The 23,219-nt window shown below is 38.4% G+C and overlaps 1 protein-coding gene across 1 annotated transcript in view; it reads right to left on the reverse strand.

The window, feature by feature from the left end:
• Positions 1–14,930, reverse strand: part of LOC102869911 (cell surface glycoprotein CD200 receptor 1-like) — a 25,103-nt gene extending 10,173 nt beyond the window's left edge. Inside the window, exons 1-2 of the mRNA XM_006895362.1 lie at positions 14,840–14,930; positions 7,185–7,253 (exon numbers count right to left, since the gene is read on the reverse strand). Of these exons, the coding sequence (XP_006895424.1) occupies positions 7,185–7,253; positions 14,840–14,930 (160 nt within the window). The remainder of the gene's footprint in view (positions 1–7,184; positions 7,254–14,839) is intronic.
• Positions 14,931–23,219: the final 8,289 nt, after the last annotated feature.

A 23,219-nucleotide genomic window follows, 5' to 3' on the forward strand; every position in this document is an offset into this window, starting at 1 on the left:
CACGCTTGTTCAATCGGGGAGCTCCACTCCACTCTCAGTCTGCATTGTAGCCAACCATTAACTCATTTGACACATCCATAGCATTAAATATTTCTTTTTTGCGTCATTGAATACTTGTGAATTGGCTATTTGGCTAAACTGGTTACTGTGAATATAGCTTATTAGTTTTATGTACCTGGTACAACAACACAGTCAACACTCTTGGCCCCAGCAGCCAGGAAATTAAAGGACGTATTGTGATGGGAAAGTCTGCTGTTAGGGACCTCTCCAGAGTCCTGAAGAACAATGGTGTCACTCTGGAGACTAAGGTGTGCCTGATACAGGCCATGGTCTTTGCAATCAGTTGTTATGCGTCAGAGAGTTGGACTCTTTCAACCTATATGCGGAACAGATTATCCGGGAGACCGGGCTCTATGAGGAGAAATGTGAGGTCAACATTGGTGGATGATTTATCAACAATCTGCTTTATGCAGATGACACAAACCTGCTTGCTGAATCTGAAGAAGACCTGAAGCGCCTGCTGCAGAGGGTCAAGGACTGCAGCCTACAATATGGATTGAGGCTCAATGTCAAGAAGACAAAGATTCTCACCACTGGACCAATTGGCAGCATCAGGATGGATGGTGAAGAGATTGAGATTGTACACAGCTTTAGTTTGCTTGGCTCCACAGTCAACACTCTTGGCAACAGCAGCCAGGAAATTAAAAGGCACATTGCCATGGGAAAGTCTGCTGTTAGGGACCTCTCCAAAGTACTGAAGAGCAATGGTATCTCTCTGGAGACTGAGGTGCGTTTGATACAGGCCATGGTCTTTGCAATCACTTGTTCTGCATCAGAGAGTTGGACAATGACTAGGGAGGATAGAAGGAGAATTGATGCCTTTGAGCTGTGGTGCTGGAGAAGAGTATTGAGAATACCATGGACTGCTAGGAAAACAAACAGATTCATCCTGGAGAGGGTTAAACCGGGTGGTTCCTTGGAGGCAAGGATTTTGAGGCTCTGTCTAACATACTTTGGACATGTTGTGAGGAGAGACCAGTCCTTGGAGAAGGACATCATGCTTGGGAGGGTGGAGGGACGGCATAGGAGGGGAAGGCCCTCTATAAGGTGGATTGATTCAGTGACTGGGGTAATCGGGATGGGAGTGTTGGAGACAGTGCGATTGGCACAGGACAGAGCGGAGTTTAGGGCTATTGTACATAGGGTCGCTATGAGTCGCAAGCGACTCGACGGCACATAACAACAACAACAACAGTATGTGTGGGAGGGGAAAATGAGGGAAAATTATAATAGTTAGATGCCTGTGGTAGATTAGTGATAAGGAATTGTGCTACCAACCTAAAGGATATTCCGTTCAAATTAACTTTTCTCCAAAGGAGAAAGATGGACAATCTCCTCCCATGTGATTTACTGCCTCTACACAATAACAGTAACATGAGCAATGACAAATTGTTTGCCTTATTGATCATAGTCCTGGGTGATTTAAATTTGGAAGATTAGGGGCAGGAAAGTCTGGGGCAGAGGCACATAGATGCACAGAGGATAATCTAGATTGATTAAAATGGCTACTTGAAAGCACAGCTGATCTATGAACCAGAAATAGCATTCTATTTGGAGAAGGGCACTGTTTTTTAGAATGATAGACTGTGTTCTCAGTAATTAGAACACGTGGATCCAACATTTTAAATTTTTTTAAATATATTTTTTATTAGTTCTAATAAAAGTTTACAGAGACTTTGGATTTCTATTCATTCATTGTTGCACTTTTCTCCCTGCCCAACCTCCCCTTCAGTTCGTTCTTCTCTTTGAAAAGTAAAAGAAAAATTCTTTCATTGCTATACAATCCCTCCCCCTAAGTTCACTCCACTATACAGCCTTTGTTCTAGACTCCTGTCACGACAATAATACCTAATCATATATTCCGTTTAAACAGTTCTCTCCCTCTTCTGTTTCAATGCATTATACATAATTTATCCCATCTTTCTCAGTCTCCCCCCAACCCCAGATGTCAGTCCTGTTTTACAACAGTGGCACTATGCAGTATTTGTCCTTCTGTGACAGAGATATTTCACTCAGCATAAAAAGGTAAGAGTGATTCCACTAACCATCATTCCAATTAGACATTTGGTGTTTGGGAATACGTGTCCAATTTTAGGTTTTATGTGCCCTTTGTTCCCAGAACAGACAAAAGAGCTCTTCTAAATTATAGCTGCTTCTTTTGTCAATTTCAAAAGAAGCAACACCCAAATGAATTTGAATGGTACATAAACTCGACTGTATTGTGGTGCACCCTTTCCAGATACTCTTTACCAAGAAAGTGCACTTAACTTTTCACTGCTGATAGTGATGCAGGCTAAATGCTCTTAATGTTTTCCCTTCTAAGGTTATTTTTCTTCAGATAAACTAGATTTGCTTCGCCTGAGAGAACACACCCTTCTCCCCTCCTCATCCAGAGCAGGTGAGGGAGACACTGGTGCAAAGAGGTAAACACTTTGCAGAAAAGTTGAACAGCTAGTGCCTATTCAAGAGCTCCCAGTGGGAGCAGCTGAAACTATATCCCAACTGAGACAACTTCCTTGCTTAACTTTCTTTTCTTGCCCTGTTGGTTGTTGTTGCTGTGAAACACAGAGTAGGAACTCACCCATAGCTGATCCTCTGGTGGATTTTCAGAAGCTGAAAAGTTATTCACATGGGAGGAGATAGCCCATCCTCCCACAGAGCAATTGGTGGCTTCCAATGTGTGCCTTCAGGATTACTTCTTGCCATTAGGCCACCAGAGCTCCCTATGTTTCTTGCCCTATTTTGCATTTTTCTCTTCTAATAGGGTCGCTATGAGTTGCAAGTGATTCGACAGCACATGACAACAATACAATGTTTTAAAAGTAGATACTCATTAAGTAATTTGAAAACTGTACTACTGGGGAACCTAAATTAAAGCCTCCTAGTTTTGACTAGTAAAACCTTGATGAGATAGATTGATTCAGTGGCTGGGGTAATAGAAGTAGGTGTGTCAGAGACAATAAAGTTGACACAGGATAGAGCAGGGTTAATGGCTGTTGTACATAGCGTCGCTATGAGTCACAAAGGACTCTCCAGTACATACAACAACAATAGTTTTGACTAGTAAAACCTTTCTATTATTTTCTTAAATTCTATGCGTTGTAACTTGCTATAGGAGTCTTTCTACACTGAAGTGATTAAAAGATTCTTCAATATTTTCTCTAGTATATTCAAAGTTTTGGGTTTTATATATTTTTTTTTCTGTTTAATCCTCCTGGAATCTATTTTTAGTTATTCTGCCATCTTTTTTATTTCTTTCTCTGTCCCTCTTATTCCATCTTTCTTAGACTTTGTCTTCCCACCCCTGCCCTAAACAACAACCCTAAACTCTGCCCTATCCTTTGCCAATCTCACCATCTCTGACACACCTGCCCCCATTACCCCAGTCACTGAATCAATCCATCTCACTGAAGGTTACTCTCCTGTGCTGTCCCTCCAGTCTCCTAAACATGACGTCTTTCTCCAAACACTGGTCCCTGCTTGCAACATGTCCAAAGTATGTCAGACGAATTCTTGCCTCCAAGGAGCAGCCTAGTTTCACCCTCTCCAGGACAAATCTGTTTGTTTTCCTAGCAGCCCATGGTATAGTCAATACTCTTCTCCAACACCACAGCTCAAAGGAATCAATTCTCCTTCTATCATCCCTAGTCATTGTACAGTTCTCTAATGTATAGTGAGTGCGTGCAAAGACCATGGCCTGTGCCAAGCTCACCTTAGTTTTCAGACTTACATATTTGCACTTCAGCACTTTAGAGACTTTCCCATCAAAATATCTTTTAATTTCCCAGCTGCTGGTCCCAAGAGTATTGACTGTGGAGCCAAGAAAACCCAAACTGTGAAAAATCTCAATCTCCTCACCATCCATTATGATGCTGACAATCGGCGCAGTGGTGAGAATCTTGGTTTTCTTGATATTGAGTTTCAATCCATACTGAAGACTGCAGTCTCTGAGCTTTCAAGCAAGTCCTTTAGGTCCTCCTCAGTTTCAGCAAGCAGGATTGTGTCATCTGCATAACGCAGATTGTTGATGATTCTTCCTCCAAATCTGATGCCACATTTCTTCTCAGAGACCAGCATCCCAGATAACCAGTTCTGCATAAAGATTGAAAAGGTATGGAGACAGGATACAGCCCTAGTGTACACCCTTCACAATTTTGAATCATGCAGTGTTTCCTTGCTCTGTTCTCATGACTGTCTCCTGGTCCAAATATAGGTTTTGCATCAGCACCATTAAGTGTTCTGGGATTCCCATTCTTCTCAGAGTCAGCCACAGTTTGTTATGATCCACACAGTCAAATACCTTTGCCTAATGAATGAAACAAAGATACACATTCTTCTGGCACTCCTTGCTTTAAGCCAAGATCCATCTAATGTTAGCTGCAATATTCCTAGTACCACAGCCTTGTCTAAACCCAGCCTGCACTTCTGGTAGTTCTTTGTTGGTGTGTTATTCCAGTCATTTTTGGATAATATTCAGCAAAATCTTGTTTGCATGGGATATTAATGATATAGTTCATTAATGTCCACACTCTGTGGGTCCATCTTTCTTTGGAATGGGAACAAATATAGATCTATTCTAGTCAATTGGCTAAGTGGTTATTCTCCAGGTTTCTTGGTACTGCTGGGTGAGCACATGCAGGGCAGCATCTGTTAGTTGAAATATGTCACTTAGTATACCATCAGTTCCTGGGGCCTTATTCTTAGCCAATTCTTTCAAAGCAGTCCCAACTTCTTCCTTTATCATCATATGCTCTTGCTCATATATTGTTTCATTAAATTTTTCTGTGTCCGTCAATTTCTTGTGGTATAATGACTGTATACTCTTTCCATCTTCTTCTAATACTTGCAGGATCACTCAATATTCTGCCCAAAGCATCCTTAACTATTGCAACTTGAGGCTTGAATTTCCTCTTCAGTTCCTTGAGCTTATGAAATACTGAGCGAGCTTGGCCCCTTTGATTTTCTGACTCCAGCCCTTTGCACATTTCATTATAATACTTTACTTTGTCTTGTTACACAGCCTTTTGAGATCTCGTCTTCAGTTCCTTAGTTTCTTGATTTCTTTCTTCTGCTTTGGCTTTTTGACACTCCAGTGCAATATTCAGAGTCTCTTCTGACATTCATTTTGGTCTTTTCTTCCACCTTCATCTTTGCAATGACCTTTTCCACTCTTCCTGGATGATATTCTTGATATCCTCCCATAACTCAACTGGTCTTCGCTTATTAGTGTTTAAGGCCTCAAACCTGTTCCTGAGGTGGTTCTGAAATTCAGGTAGGATAGACTTAAGGTCATATTTTATTTCCTGTGGGCTTGATTTCACTTTCTTTAGCTTCAGCTTAAACTTGCATTTAAGTAGTTGGTGATCTGTTCCACAATCAGCACCAGGCCTAGTTTTCACAGCTGATACTGAGCTTCTCCAACAGTTCTTTTCACAGTTGTAACCTATCTGATTTCTATGCATACCATCAGGTGAGATCAATGCGTATAGCTCGTGTTTATGTTAAATTGTTGATTGTGCAAAATTCTATTATTCTATTTCCAGCTTCATTTCTTTCACCAAGCCCATGTTTTTCAACTACTGATTCTTCTTCTCTGTTCCCAACTTTCACATTCCAGTCACTCATCACTATTAATGCATCTTGGTTGCATGTTTGATCGGTCTCTGACTGCAAAAGTTGGTAGAAATCATCTATTTCCTCTTCTTTGGCTCTGGTTGTTGGTGCATATATTTGAATAATAGTGATATACACTGGCCTTCCTTGTATGTGTATGGATATTATCCTGTCACTCACAATATTGTACTTTAAGACATATCTAGAAATGATTTGTTTTATCTATGAAAGCAACCCCGTTTTTCTTCAGCTTTTCATCTCCAGCATAATAGATCATATGATCATCTGATTCACAATGTCCCATGCCGGTCCATCTCATCTCGTCAATACCTAGTATGCCAATATTTATGTGTTCTATTTCTTCCTTAACAATATCTAATTTTCCTACATTCATAGTTCTCACATTCTATGCTCCTACCACTAGTTTCTACTTACAACTGTTCCTTCGCCTTAGTATTTCCATACTTGAAAGTTCCACATCTCTTGCCCTATCTGCTAGTTTAAGTGTGTTGTATTGTACACAGGGTTTTCGAAGGTTTGCTATTTCAGAAGGGTATGGCCAATCCTTCTCCCTAGTCTGTCTTAATCTGTATGCTCAGATTTAGAAAAGTATCTGACAGACAAGCATTTTACAGAACAATGCAAATTAAAGGTCTTTCTCAATTATAGAAATAGCCGGTAGTTTTAGTTTTATCCCTGCCCTTGACACGAGTCTCTTGACCCACCCTTTTCCCTGCTCCACCAGTATTCCCTTCTACTCCCACCTACTCCCTTCAACACCTATCTCCTGCTATACAGCCCTTGATCTGATCGCTTAAATTTCAAGCTTTGTGGGCTTCTGTAATTCCAAATTCTTCAAGATATTGCAGATTTCTTATGCGTTAATCAGTGTCCCTTGAGTTTAGGGGCCTGTAAGTCCAAATATAGAGCTCTAATGTTAGGGAAACCTTATTTCAGATGTTTCTGAAGAAGTTTTTTCTCTTTAATTTCTGCTTCAAGTTTAACTTCTTGTGGTTTTGTCATTTTCCCTTCCATTTGCAGCACACACTCACCTTGTGTATGTATTATGGAAGTTAATTATTCCAATATCATTTATTCAATTACTAATTTTTTTAGAAAAATTAGGCCACCTTTCACATAAACAGCAACCCGTTGTATAAATAATTCAGTCTCATTTCATTAATCTATTAATCATTTACAACCTTGTTATATGTATGTTTGCATTTGTGTCTAATAGAAAAATTTTCATTTCTTTATTTTCATGACTAGCTTCCACCAACAGACTGAACTGTTTATCTTTGTGCTCCCCATAAAATATAACACAGGGCCAGATAGAGAAAGTCCTGTAAACCATCAAATATCATTTAACTACTTTAGAGAAGTGAGTAATTTAGGATGCCCACACTCAGAACTTAGATAATTGTATCCTTCAAATGAGCACTAAGTTTTCTCCTCAGACTAGAGCTTAAGCTAATGAGTATACAGAAGGCCTAAATAAGGAATTACGTTACCTGGATCAAAAATTTCATCACTCTCACGCTGTGGCTGTACTCCACCCAAAATTAAGCTCATTGCTGAATCTAGAAAATATTCAGAGAAGAATAAATGAAAACAAGTGTGTGCACTAAAATATAGTAGTATTCACTGTTTCTCAATAAAACAAAATAGAAAAATCTGTTAACTTAAACTAAGATTCCACAAAAATTCTTTAGAAAACAGAAATTAAATCTGTGTTGTGGTTAGAGGAAAAAGTATGTAAATATTTTGGGGTTTTCTTTTTTAAAAAAAATTATTTTTTATTGTAATTTGAATAGAGTATACAAAGAAAAGCATTTTTCATTTACTAATTCATCCACATTCTCCCTTCCCTGATTTGTAATGTCTATTCTGTCCCAGATGGTTAGTTAACATATACATAATCATCCATCAATTTTAGATTGACCTTCCCCTTATCAATTCCAATGCAGTATTATCTATCCATTCTTTTTCTGTTCCCTCTGTCATCTACATCCTGCCCTTGCCCCCATAACCATCCTATTTTAAAGCAATGGTATTACAAAGTGTTTGTCTCTTGGTTATTGAATTATTTCACTACATAAAGTTCTCTACAATCATCCATGATGTATAGCATTTCATGAGTTCTTCATCCCTTTTCAATGCTTCATAATATTTCATAGTGTCAATGTAGTGCAATTTCTCTACCTATCTGTCTCCATCACTTTGCTATTGTAAATAATGCTGCAGTGAACATGATTGTTCATGCATCTGTTTGTATCACAGTCCTGATTTCTTTAGGGTATATTCTTGCTTGTTTTCTCTTTATATACCTATTCAATCTGTATGCTGAACAAATTATACAAGAATCTGGACTCTGTGGAGAGGAGTGTAGCATCAGGATTGGAGGAAGACTCAACAACCTGAATTATGCAGATGACACAACCTTGCTTTCTGAAAGTGAGAAGGACTTGAAGCATTTGTTGTAGAAGATCAAGGAATGCAGCCTTCAGTATGGATTGAATCTCTATATCAAGAAAACAAAGATTCTTACCACTGGACCAATAGGCAGCATCATGATATATGGAGGGGAGATTGAAACTGTCCATAGTTTCATTTTGCTTGGATCCACTATTAACACATTGTACTGGGAAAATCTGCATTAGGGACCTCTCCAAATTATTGAGGAGTAGTGATATCAGTTTGATGACTAAGGTGCATCTGTTTCAGGCCATTGTATTTCCAATTACTTGCTATGCATCTGAGAGTTGTACAATAAAAAAGAATGACTGAAAAATAATTGGTGCTTTTGAGCAGTAGTGTTGAAGAAGGGCACTGAACATTCCATGGACAGCCAAGAGAACAAACAGATATGTCTTGGAGAGGGTGAAGCTGGAGTGTTCTTTGGAGGTAGCAATGATGAGACTTTACCTCACATATTTTGGGCATGTTGCTAGAAGGAGTTATTCCTTGAGAAGGACATGATCCTGGAAAGGGTGGAGAGTCGGTGATGGAGAGGAAGACCCTCAACCAGGTGGATTGACACGGTGACTGCTACAATGGACTCTTGTGCGTCAGGAAGTATGAGGATGGCCCAGGATAGAACAGGGTTCAGATCTTTTGTTCATAGGGTTACTATGAATCATATTCCATTTGATGGCACCTAAAAACAATTTATTCTCAGTAATGGAATAGTTGGATCAAATGGTGTTCCTATTTTCAAATGTTTTAGATGGTGCCTTTGTTTTCTATTTATGAGAAAAATTGTTTTGTCAACAATCTTGTGCATGATAAATCTACCTCCATCCCATCCACAACTACATGGGTTGGTCCAGTATGCATATTTGACTTGCATAAGATCTATAGATAACATTGAGAAGAATACAAAATACAGCCTTCAACATGAATTGCACCTCAACATCAAGAAAACAAAAATTCTCATCACCAGACCAATAGGCAATATCATGATATGTGGAGAAATGATTGAAATTGTCAACAATTTAATCATATTTGAATCTACAATCAATACCCTTAGTCCCAGTACTTAGGAAATCAGGAGACATATTGCCCTGGGTAAGCCTGCAGCCAGGGACCTTTCCAAATTAGTGATGAGCAGTGACATCACTTTTAGGACTAAGGTGCACACAATTCAGATGATAATCTTTTCAATCACTTGATAGGCATCTGAGATCTGGATAATGAATGAGTGACAATACCAGAAGAATTTATACCTTTGAGCTGTGGTGTTAGAAAAGCATCCTGAGTATCCCATGAATTGCCAAAAGAACAAACAAATGTGCCTTTGAGAAGATGCAGCCAGAATGTTCCTTGGAGGCAAAGATGATGAAACTTCATCTCACATACTTTGAGCATGTTGCTACGAGAGTCTATTCTTTGGAGAGGGACATCATGTTTGGAAAAGTGGAAGGTCAATGAAAGAGCAGAAAACCCTCAACCAGATGAATTGACACAGTAACTGTTTCAATAGGTTTGAGTGTGTCAGAAATTGTGAGGCTGGCACAGGAAATGGCATGGTTAATATCTGCTTTCATAGGGTCACTGTAGGTCATACTCAACAACAATTGCTCATGAGAAACCAGTATATGAAACAAGAAACAGTCATTCAAACAGAAAAATGGGTTTAGAATCAAGAGATGGGTGAGGGTTGTATTATTTAATTATACATATTTGGAAGCAGGGGTGGCATCAAATTCCTAAACAATATGCCTCCAGAAACTCTATGAACTTTGATTAATGTCGATAGCTGTAGAGGGGCTTCAGGCCTTTTGTTTATAGGGTCACTGTGAGTTGTGCTCGACTTGAGGGCAATCAACAACAATAACAATTCATCCTGCATGTCAAGCAAATAATTTGAGAAACTGAACTATTTAAAGACGAATGTGGCATCAGAATTGGGGAAAAACTTATTAACAATTCATGATAAGTGTGTAAGACAACTCTGCTTCAAGTGAAGACTTGAAGAACTTAGTGAAGAAGATCAAATAATAGAGCCTTTGGAATAGGTTATATCTCAACAGCAAGAAAGCAAATATCTTCACACCTGAACAAAGAGGCAACAAGGTCACGACAAAGAGAGAAAAGACTGAAGTTGCCAAGAATTTAATTTACTTGTATCTGTAAGTAATACTCATGGAACAGCAGGTAAGAAATCAAAAGTTATATGACATTGAAGAAATATGTTGTTGGGGACCTTTCTAAAGTGTTAAAGAGCAATATTGTCAGTGTAAAGACTATCATCTGAACCACACCATTCATTTCATAGGCAGGTGAGAGTGGAAAATTAGTAAGGAAGACTGAAGGATAACTGATGTCTTTGAATTGTGGAATTGGCAAAATGTCATGTCTATATCATGGACTACCAAAAAAACAAATCAGTCTTGAAAGATGTTTGTTGTTGTTGTTATGTGCCATTGAGTCATTTGCGACTCATAGCGACCTTATGTACAACAGCCCTAAACTCTACTCTATCCTGTGCCAATTGCACTGCCTCTGACACACCCATCACGATTATCCCAGTCACTGAATCAATCCACCTCCTAGAGGGTCTTCCCCTCTTGCGCCAACCCTCCACCCTCCCAAGTATGATGTCCCTCTCCAAGGATCTGTCTCTCCTTGCAACATGCCCTTAAATGTAAGTTATTATTTGCCCACAATAAGAAGTGGCAATTAAGCTAGTACTAAAAACATCAGTGTTTTAGAATATATAAGCACCCTAATAAATACAGAACAAAATACAAACAAAAAAACTATGACTCTAAAATTAATTTTTAAAAATAGAATTCTTTTCTGTAAGGCAGCATTATCAGTATAAGTAAGACTGTTTCATAATTTTACTACTAAAATTACTACTGAAACCTCTTACTTTGAACATCACAAATTTCCTTCCTCAAATGCTCACTGTCAGATTTCTGAGTCAGCATTCACCACCCACCCAACAGACTAGGCACAGACATGACTATGCAAACTCACACTCTAGAATGCCTTCCTGCAGTGATGAGAAAGGGCTTTCAGAAGCAGCAGCTTGTCTTCCTGCTATTGTGATACTAAACAGGTTCTATATTGTCATAATATTAAGCTCTCCAGTTCTCTACTGGTAAGTAAACTTACAGATAAGCATTTCAGATATTTGTGTTTGAATTAGTGAGACTGGCTCAGGACAGGCAAGGGTTCAGAGCTGCTGTACATAGGGTTGCTTTATGTCACAGGCAACTCAATAGCATATAACAATAACAAACTATATTGGCTGGTTTTTATTTAAGCCTTTTGTTTACAGTCAATGAGACCTTGGGGAGGGCCTCTGTATTTAACAGTAGGCTGTTATTATATTTTTGGAGTAACATTCTTCTAAGTGGTACAGCACTCTTCTATTACCATGCTGTACTGAGGTAGCCTGGCGTTGTTGTGATGCTGAACCTTGTGCCATTGGGGTGTCAAATGCCATAATGGTTACTCATGGTGGACAGTGTCTGGTGGAGCTCCCAGTTTAAGACAGTTTTGGAAGCAGGAGTGGCATCCGCTTCTTAAATAACATGCCTCTGGAAACTTTATGAACTTTGATAAATAAAAATAGTTATAAAAAACCTTCAGGCCTTTTGTTCTGGGGTCGCTATGAGTTGTGCTTGACTTGATGGTAATCAACAACAACAACAGCAACTAAAATACTACAGGAGAAAGATTGATAATCTCCTCTTGTGCTATTTACAGCCTCTAAAAACCCACTGGAATGTCAGCTGTGAGTCAATTGCAAGTCAGTAGCACATAACAACAACAACAACAACAATTAAAATGCTAGTTTAGTAATTCTTAATAACCAAATTAGATTTTGGATTGTACCATGTTTTAGTGGTAAATTTATCAGTAAGATATATTATTTCTACTATATCAGGATGATAAACAACAAGGCTATATTTTTCTGCATTAGTATTTATTTATCAGTTGATCAAGGCAACATATTATTCCTTGCTGTGCATCAGAAAGCTAGACAATGATGAGGGATGACAGAAGGAGAATTGATGGTTTTGAACTGTGGTGCTTAATAAGAGTATTGAGTATACCAGGGACTGCTAGGAAAACAAAAAGGTTCATCCTGGAAAGGGTGAAGCGAGGCTGCTCCTTGGAAGTAAGGATTCTGAAGCTTCCTACATGTTGCAAGGCAGGACCAGTCCTTGGAGAGTGAGGGTGGAGGAACAGCTCAGGAAAGGAAGACACTCAATGAGATGGATTGATTCAGTGATTGGGGTTATGCCAGTAGGTGTGTCAGAGACAATAAGATTAGTAAAGGATAGAGCAGAGTTTAGGGCTATTGTACATAGGGTCGCTATGAGTCACAGGCAACTCAGCAACACATAACAACAATGATAACAAGTAACAGTCTGGAAAAGAGGAAATTCATACTGATAAAACTATTTTGGAGAGCAATTGCAGACTAAAAAATATGGTTATTCTTTATTATGATGATCATATAGTTCCAAATATACTGGTGTGAAATTATATTATTTTGACATTTATGTTGACATTTCTCTAAACAATGTGGGGCACCGATGTTGGCACTGAACTAACTACAGAGGTCACTCTTACTACTTATTATGATCTTTGCTACTTGGCATTTTTATTGTTACTCAACTTTCAATGAATTTTCAATTAAAAAGTAGAACATAATAAGTACACATTAACGCTAGAAAAATATCTTTATACTTAACAAGACTAAGGAATAAAATTGTTTTTCTTTGTTCTGGTGTTTCAAACTTTCAAATTTCAAAACTCTTCAAGCTATAACCAACTGAATCTATATGTGGAACAGATTAATCAGGAGGCTTGACTTTATGAGGAGGAGTGTGGCTTCAGGACTGGAGGAAGACTCGTCAACAAACTGTGTTATGCAGATGATATAACCTTGCTTGCTGAAACTGAGGAGGACATGAAGCATTTGCTGGAGAGGGTCAAGGATTGTAGTCTTAAGTATGGATTGAACCTCAACATCAAAAAAACAAAGACCCTCACCACTGGGCCAATTGTCAGCCCCATGATGGGTGGAAGAGATTGAGGTTGTTAACAATTTTGGCTTGCTTAGCTCTACAAGTGACTCTTGGCATCAGCAGTCAAGAAATCAAAAGACAGATTGCATTGGAGAAGTCAGCTGTCAAGGGCCTCTCCAGAGTGCTGAAGAGAAATGATGTCAGTCTGAAAAACAGATTGCACCTGATGCAGGTCATAGTCTTCAGAATTACTTGTTATGCATCAGAGAGCTGGACAATGACTAAGGATAATAGAAGAAGATCTGATTACTTTGAGTTGTGGTGCTGGAGAAGAGTATTGAGCATATCATGGACCTCCAGGATAACAAATAGGTCTGTCTTGAAGAGGGTAAAACCCAGTTTCTCCTTGGAGGGTAGGATTTTGAAGCTCTGCCTCACATACTTTGGGCACATGGCAAGGAGGGACCAGTCATTAGAGAAAGAGATCATGCTTGGAAGGGTGGACAGACAGCGCAGGAGAGGAAGACTCTTCATAACAGACTCTGTAGTGATACAGTAACTGAAGCAATGGGATTAAGTGTGTTGAGAACTGGGACAATGGGATAAGGTGTGTCAGAGCCAATGAAACTGGCTCAAGATTGGGCAGAGTTCAGAGCTGTTGTACATAAGGTCACTAAGAGTTGCAGGTGACTCAATAGCACATCAACAACAACAAGTGGTTAAAGAGTTGCACTGCTAAACCAAACACACACAGTTTCAATCCACTAGGTGCTCTTAAGGAGAAAAATCTGCAATCTCCTTCTGTGCCTTTTAAAACCTATAAAACTTTCTTCAGTATCGCTATTTAATGGGTTCCAAGTAGATGGCACATGATGTGATGCAGATAAAGAAATCTTTAGTATTTATGCCAAATTTTTTTTCATGTTTCCTCTCTTACTAGGGAGCTCTGGTGGCCTACTGGCAAGAAGCTATGCTGCAATCCTGACTGAAGGCAAGCAATTCAAGCCCACCAGCTGCTCTGCAGGAGGATAGGCAATCTCCACCCATGCGATTAACCCTCTGAAAACCCACGAGAGGGTCAGCTATGAGTTGGTTCCGACTCAATGGTAAACAACAACCACCACCTCTCTTAGTGGGATCATCTACTCCATGACTGATTCACAAATCTGGATTGTGCTGTATTTTCCATTGTTGATAGGAATTTTCTTCCTAGATATCATCCCCTCCCAACCTCTCAGTGTACCTCTAAGTGGTAGTTTCCTAACATATACAGTGCTCTTAATTCTTGCTTCACATCTTTTCCTAAGTGCCACTATACAGAATAGGATATTTCTTGTCAAGTTAAACTTCTAAACTATTGTACTATTTTCATACTCATAAAACAAAAGATGTTGTAGACTACACTATACACAGGCTCCTCTTTTTTTACTATTATGGGCCATTGGAACTCAACCTTATTTGCCACTATTATACTACGTGCAATTTGCCTTCCATTAAGACGTAATCTCTTCCTAAGCCTCTTTGGTTTCATTTGTACTCCCTATCTAGCCAAATTCGTTATCTAAGACCCAGCTCCAGACTCATCACTCCCATAATAAAGGCCAAGGAAGCCAAGAAATACCCAAGATCAAATTATTCCCCAGTGGTTCTCTGTTAGCTCCCAAAGTCAAACTTACCAGTCACTAAGAAGATACTCAGAATCGGCAGCAGGCTCAGGTTGGAAGTTGTCTGAATACAGCACATTTCTATTCTCTTTCTTCGTGCCATTCACGCAGCACTTTGCTCTACACAGGAGGAGAAGGAGCTGTAGACACAGTCAGACTCACCCTGGTCCTCCTATTCTGTCAGCAGTGAAGCACTTCCTCCTATCCTTCCACTCTAAGTGTGTTTGTCTGATTAGTGAGCTGCCACAGAAAAAAACCCTCTTCTCCGAAACCTGAGCAATAGATTTTCTGTGCAAAGGATTGAAGCAAAGATGGAGGAAGCTGATTCATTATGTTATCTTTTAGTTAACTTGACCGCTCTTTTTTTTTTTTCTTGTTTAGATAAATCTTACAGTAAGGTATTGAATGTAATCTAGGACGGCCAGCAGAAGAACAAACAAGTCTGTCCTGGAGAGAGTGAAACCAAGCTGCTTCCTGGAGGCAAGGATTTTACACCTCTGTCTCACATACTTGGGCATGTGGCCAGGAGGGACCAGTCCTTGGAGAAGGACATCATGCTTTGAAGGGCGGAGGGTAAGCACAGGAAAGGAAGATCCAGGATGAGATGGATTGACTCAGTGACTGGAGAAATGGGATTAAGTCTGTCGGAGATGATGAAATTGCCTCAGGATAGGTCAGAGTTCAGAGCTATTGTACATAGGATCACAATGAGCCACTGGCAATTCGACCACATATAACAACAACAATCTTGACTTAAATAAACAAAACCAATTATTTGTCTAATTTTTTATGTATGCCTCTAAATGTCCCACTCATAACTTTTAGATGCTTCCTTACAATCAAAAGTTGTATAGTTTTAGTCATAAAGTTTAGAACAAAATGTTTTCTTCTAAGTCTGTGTGAAAATTACTGTCTACACGCCTCTTTTCAGTTGTTACTTCATCCTTAGTACTGATGCTTTCTCCAAAAAAAGAGAAATCTGTAGCAATGGAATGATTTTGAACTATGTGTCAAGTAGAGCTGTTCTACATGGAGTTTTCAATGACTGTGACTGTTCAGCAATAGATCACCAGGTCTTTCTTTCAATATTTCTCTGAACACATTTCAACAGTCAAAGGAAGTTTGATAACAGATCACATATCTACTTTTCTAATTGCACCACCCATGATCCTACTTCCCTCTTCCAAGAATACCTGTGATTATTTAGGACCTACTCAAATAAATTTTTAAATTAAGAACATCTGCAAGATCATTATGCCATCTGAAGTAACTTACTGATAAGTTTCAAGGCTTGCTTGATAAACACTTTGAAGTGTTATTTTGTCTGCACACTACGTAGGGCGCGCTGGTGGCCTAGTGGCGAGAAGCTGCACTGCAATCCCGAATGCAGGCCATTCGAGGCTACCAGCTGCTCCGCGGGAGAAGGATGGGCAATCTTCTCCCACGTGATTAACGGCCTCTGAAAACCTTCTGGAAGGTCAGCGATGGATTGGTTCCGACTCCACAGCACAACAACGTACTAAGTATTCATTCTTAATCTCTGAAGAGTTAGTTACACTGACAGTTGGAACCACATTACAAATACTTCTCCTTTTAATTTCCACATATTTGGAAGCCGATTTGCAAGACAAAAAAATCGTCTTTGTTTTAGTAGTTACTAGACATTCAGATCAGGCTCAAACCCTTGGTGTTCTACAGTTTTCCATTTCCAAAGTAAACTCTCAGGAAATAGAAGAAAATATAGCAAATAAGAAAAAGTTAAAAAAAAAAAACCCACATGAATTTAAAAGTTGTAACTTTAAAACTAGTTACTCATAACACATCACCCTGAGGGAATGAATTGCTAATCCTTGAATCTTGAATCTTGGTCTTGGGAGACTGCAACATCAACCGGCATAACATAGGCCACAAAAAAAAAAATGTTCTACATTCTACTGGGGTTGCAAAAGCTTGTGAGCAACTATCTAGCATGCAACTCTCAGTCATATTTTGCATCAAAGGAAAAGAAGAAAATCAAGGGTGCATAGAAACATTTAACCCAAGGCTAACAGACACTTAAACTTCCATGAGACTGGGACCAGTAATAGCCAGTACCCAACAATCACTGCTTACTTCTCACAAAGGGACCACAGTAGAATGTCCTGGATAGACTTGGTCAAAAATGTGCCAAAACCCCTCAAAAACATAAAAATGTCCAGACTTTCTTATCTAACAGAAATTGGTGGAACTCTGAAAACTATTTTTCTTTAGTCACCCTTTGAATATGAAATAATACTCACCCCTGTGACAGATCTATTGTTGTTGTTATGTGCCGTCGAGTCACCTGCAACTCATAGCGACCCTATTAAATGAGCAAAAACACCAGGGAGGCCCTTGTTCCTCAGACTGTCAGTCAACCACATAATAACAGAATGAGAATATTTGTCAATGAGTAAGGCTAGAAATGTAGGAAGAGGTAGAATGTATTGTGGGAAGAAAGTAGTTATATTGTGTTTTCGTTATAGTGTACTTAATGTTATCAAGCTAATGTGTATAAATGATTTAATGGAAAGTCAATTAGCTTTGTAAACTTTCATTCAAATTACAAAAAAAAATGTATTTTTATTCTTTTAAATTAGCAATTGTAACCTTTCTGTTATAAAACATTTTTTAAAAATAGTTTGAGTCTTATTTACTGTTTTCCTCGCAGTAAGCAAAGGTGCCAGTTTGAAAGGTACCACCACAAGCTGCTCCATAGGAGAAAGATTGGCAATCTCCTTCTGTTTGATTTACTGCCTCTGACAACCTGCTGAAAGGTCAGCTATGAGTCTGTTCCAACTCAATGGTTGGAACAATAATAACCCTGCAGTAAATCTATAGCAAAAAATGCCTGATATTATTAATTATGTGACAATGGGTTGACTACAGCTAAAAATGACTTATCTTCTAAATACTATACCTATTGTTAGAAATGTAAATTGGAGGAGTGAAGAAATTATCTCTAAATGTAGCATACTATTTTCCACCTCCACAGGAGAAAGATGGGCCATCTCCTTCCAAGAAATTTTCAGTCTCTAAAACCCATTGGAGGATCAGTTATGAACTATTCTGGCTTAATTACACATTATAGTAACTCTTTTCTTACACATAAAGGTAAATAGCGGTTAGGCCATGAATTTAAGCAATAGGTAGAAGAATAGTGGAGCCCATGTTGTATAGACATGTATGCAATGATACTAACAGGTTTCTCAATCAAATATGTAAACTGTTTTTCATACTTAGTATCATATGCAAGTATGTTCTCATGGACAAAAATTTTGATATTTGCTTTTAATATGTACTCAATGCTGTAATAAAAAATGGCTTCATAAAGTTTCAAAGTATAACTTCATAACATATCTACAAGTAAAACTCAAATTTCTTCTTTTCTTGTTCAAGTATTGTTTCAGCTCAACTCTTCTAATTTTAAATCTTTAAAATCCTCATATTTAAGGCAACAATATTAAAACACACGCTCCCATGTACTCCCTTGGCATAAGGCTCTTAATCTTCTGACAGTATAAGAATCAAAATCATAGAAAATATTCTCTACTGAAGCAGAGTTGGAATAATGCACTTATTCCTAATTTATATTACTTAAGGAAAATTGTATCTGTTCCACATATAGATTGCAAAGGTATGGAGATGGGATGGATCCCTGATGTTCTTCTGTCTTTATTATGAATATGCAGTGTTTTCTTGCTCTGTTTCAACCACTGATTCCTGGTCCGAGTACAGGTTTCACATGAACACAATCAAGTGTTCTGTAATTCCCACTCTTCTCAAAGTTAGCTACAATTTTACATGATCCACGTGGTCAAATGCCTTTGCATAGTCAATGAAATAAAGATAGACATATCTGTGATACACTCTGCTTTCAGCAAAGACCATCTGACACTGGCTATGATGTCCCTAATTGCACGGCCTCTTCTAAACCTAGTTTGTATATCTGATAGTTTCTATGTGAATATACTGTTCCAATAGTTTTTGCATAATCTTTTGCAAGATTTTACTTGTGTGTGATATTAATGATATTGTTCAATAATTTCCATACTCTGTAAGATCAACCTTCTTTTGGTATGGGGGTAAATATGGATCTCTCCCAGTCAGTTAACCAGGTAGTTACCCTCCAGTTTTCCTGACAAATCCTGGTAAGCATGTCCAGGGCCACATCAGTTTGCTGAAACATGTCAACTTGTATGCCATCAGTTCCTGGAGCCTTGCTTTTGTCAATTCCTTCAGGGCAGCTTGAACATCCCTCTTTATCACCATTGTCTCTTGATCATACGCTGTTTGAAATTCTTCTGTGTCAGTCAATTCTTTTTGGTACAGTAACTCTGTGTACTTTTCCCATCTTTTTTGGATGCTTCCTGGATTATTCAATATTCTTCTCATAGCATCCTTAAGAATTGAAACTTAAGCTTGAATTTGTTCTTAAGTTCCTTCAGTTTAAGAAATACTGAGTGAGTTCATCCCTTTTGATTTCTGACTCCAGCTTTTTGCACATTTCATTATAATAATTGCCTTTGTCTTCCCAAACTGCCCTTGAAATCTTCTGTGCAACTCCTTAACTTCCTGATTTTCCCCCCCATTTATGTTGGTGATCAACTAAGGGAGGATACAACCCACAACCACAAAGGTCATAAGAGACAAAAACGGGACGAAACTTAGAAGCTTTAGCCTACAGGAATGAATAGGCTTGCAAATACAGCCAAAGAAACAGAAGCATGAGAGAATAAAATCAGTATATTTGACGTTCTATATACTAAATCCTTACATGCCTGAGTGCTAGAGCATAGGCCAGCGGGTGACCTGGGAGCCAGAGGTCCCAAGCACAGCTCTGCAGGCAGCAGCTAGGGCAACTGAGGGTCCTGAGCATCAGAGCAGAGGCCCACGAGCAACAGGTCGGCCATGCCAGGATCTGCGAGGGCCTTCAGATCCTCAGACCTAGTAGCTCTCAGGCTATGCTAAGAACCAGTAGCAGATATCTAGCTATGCCACAGTCTGTGCCAATAACCCTACTGAGGATCTCATCTTGCCATGCAGCCATGGACCTCACCTGTAGTCTGAATATGGTGTCCTGTGCCATAATATTTGCATGCTTGGCTGTCTGACAGTTTGCTTTTAGAAGTACAATATATATCTGTTAGATTGAGTATTGGGGAATGATTTTTATGTTGCAAATTACTTTATCTCTTAGATATGTATAGGCTTGGGTATCATTATTTGCTCCTATTAATACAGCACTTGTTTGTCAGTCTGCTATACTTGTGTAGATTGTGGGATGCTCTGATGCAAAAATCTGTGCCATCAGTGTCTCAGATACCATAAAGGTCACCTTGGCAGAGAGGTTGCAACAGAACTTCTAGATTAAGACACTAGGAAGAAGGATTGACCATTTCTAAAGCAATGGGCATCTTAAAACCCTATGAACAGAAGAATGTGGGTGGTTACAGTACCAAACATAAATTCCAGACGAGAAGTCACTCAAAATTAGTAAAAATAGCTGCAAACAACCATTAATAATCGGAACATGCAATGTACAGAGTACTAATGTAGAAAAAAAATGGAAGTTGTAAAAAAGAACATGAAACACATGAAAATTGACATTCAAAGCATCAGTAAAGTGAGATGGGTAAGAATGGACCACTTGAAATTAGATAATAATATGATCTACTCTGTTGGAAATGAAAAACAAAGGAAGAATGGTGTTGCTTTCATAATTAAAAAGACAATTTCAAGATCTATCCTGAAGCACAATACTGGAAGTGATAGTATCTATGCACATACTAAGAAGACCTGTTAACCTGACTGTTGTTGTATTGGAACCAACCCATACTTGACCCAACTATTATTCAAATATATGAACCAACAACTAAAGCCAAAGAAGAAGAGATTGAGGGTTTTTACAAACTTCTGTGATGCAAAATTGACCAAACATGCAATTAAGATGCACTAATAATAATTGGTGACTGGAATAAAAATGTGGGGAACAACGAGGAAGGAACAGTACTTGGAAAGTATAGATTTGGTGATAAAAATGAGGCCAGAGATTAAATGACCAAATTTTGTGTTCATGCTCAATTATTTGCTCATAGCAAATAATTTTTATTATTATCATTAGTAAAAATTTACAGAGATTTTGGATTTTAATTCATTTATTATTGCACTTTTCTCCCTGCCTACCTCTCCCCTCCAGTTCATTCTTCTCTTTAAATTACTTAAATTACTTTAAATTACTTCTCTTTAAAAAGTAAAAGAAAAATTCTTTCATTGTTATACAATCTCTCCCCCTCAAGTCCACTCCACTATGCAGTCTTCATTCAGGACTTCTGTCATGACAATAATACCTAATCACATATCCCTTTTAAACAGTTTTCTCCCTCATCTGTTTCAATGCAGTATACATAATTTATCCCATCTTTCTCAGTCTCCCCCCAAACCTAAGGTCAGTTTCATTTTACAACAGTGGCACTATGCAGTATTTGTCCTTTTTTGTCTGATCTATTTAACTCAGCATAATATCTTTGAAAAAAACCACAACAACAATTTTACATATGGACCTCACCTGATAGATTGTACAGGGAAACACCTGATTATTTTTGCATAAAGAATCATTGGAGAAGCACAATATCTTCAGTCAAAACATCTCACATGCTGATTGTGGAACAAACACACCATCAGTTACTCACATGCAAGTTTAAATTGAAGCTGAAGAAAATTAAAACTATTCAACAGGAACCAAAATATTATATATTACATATTAATATATCAGAAAGCATCTGTGAGAGGACATCAAGAATATCATCCATGAAGAGAGCAAAAGGTCATTACAAAGAAGGAAGAAGGAAGAAGGAAAAATCAAAATGAATGTCAGAAGAGGGTATGAAAATTATATTAGTGCATCAAGAAACCAAAACAAAAAGAAGAGATGTTGTCATAAAAGAGCTAAACAGAAGATCTCAGAGGGCAGCTCAAGAAGATAAATCAAAATATTACAACAATATGTGCAGAGAGTTGAAGTCAGAGAATAAAAAGGGAAGAACCCACTCAGCATTTCTCAGACTGAAAGAATTGAAGACATTCAAGTTCGAGTTGCAATACTGAGAGATGCTGTGGCCACAATCTTGAATTATCCAGGAAGCATCAAAAGAAGACACAAGGAATAGGGTTACACAACTCCGTGGATGAATTGAGTGAAGGAATTAGGAAGGATCTTTTGTGAAAAACAATGTATTCAAACTTTGTAAATAAATCAGAATAAAATCTTATAAAAAGGAATACACAGAACCACTGTATCAAAAGGAATTGTTAACACTAAAAAATTTCAAGAAGTATTAAATGAGCAAGAGCCAACAATAATGAATTATGAAGTTGAAGCTATACCAAAGGCATAAACAAACATAAGGCCCCAAGAATTGATATAATACCAATAACATGTTTTCAACTAGCAGATGCAGCCCTGGATGCTCACCAGTTTATGCCAGGAATTTGGAGAACAACTATTTGTCTGATTGATTGGAAGAGATTCATATTTGTCCCCAGTCTCAAGAAAGGTAATCCAACAGAATGGGGCGATTATCAACCAATATTATTAATATCTCATGCAAACCAAGTATTATGGAAGATCATTCAAACATGGTTAGAATAAGACTCTGTGAAGAAGAATGTGGCAACAGGATTGGATGAAGACTCATCAATCTGCAGATGACACAACTCTGTTTGCAGAGGAGGAGGATATGAAATGCTTGCTGCAGAAGAACAAGGACTACAGCCTTCAGTATGTATTACATTTCAACATCAAGAAAACAAAGGTCTTCAGCCTAGAACCAACAGTCAACATTATAATAGAGAAAGGATTAAAGTTTTCAAGGATTTAATATTTCTTGGATCAACAATCAACACTTTTGGTACCAGCAGTCAAGAGATCAGAGGATGTGTTTTACTGGGCAAGTCTTCTGTTGGATTCCTCTCCAAAATGCAGAGCAATAAAGACCAAAGTGTTCTTGATTCAGGCCATGGTCTTCTCAATCACCTGCTATGCAACTGACAGCTGGACCATGAAGAATGGTAACAAAAGAAGAACTGATGCCTTTGAGTTGTAGTGCTGGAGAAGAGTACTGAATATTCCATGGACTGTCAAAGGAAGAAACAGATATGTCTTGGAGAAGATGCAGCCAGAGTGCTCCTTGGAGGCAAGGATGGTGAAACTTTCTTTCATAGTTTGGAAATGTAGCTAGGTGAAGCTATTCCTTAAAAAAAAGCATCATACTTGAAAGGAGAGGGAATAAAGAAAGGAAGACCTCCCAATGAGATAGATTGACACATTGACTTCAGAAATGGGCTCAACTATGTCAGAGATAATGAGAATGGC

Source organism: Elephantulus edwardii, unplaced genomic scaffold (assembly GCF_000299155.1).
Source record: "Elephantulus edwardii isolate Elephantulus edwardi_28Jun2011 unplaced genomic scaffold, EleEdw1.0 scaffold00165, whole genome shotgun sequence".
NCBI lineage: Eukaryota > Metazoa > Chordata > Mammalia > Macroscelidea > Macroscelididae > Elephantulus > Elephantulus edwardii.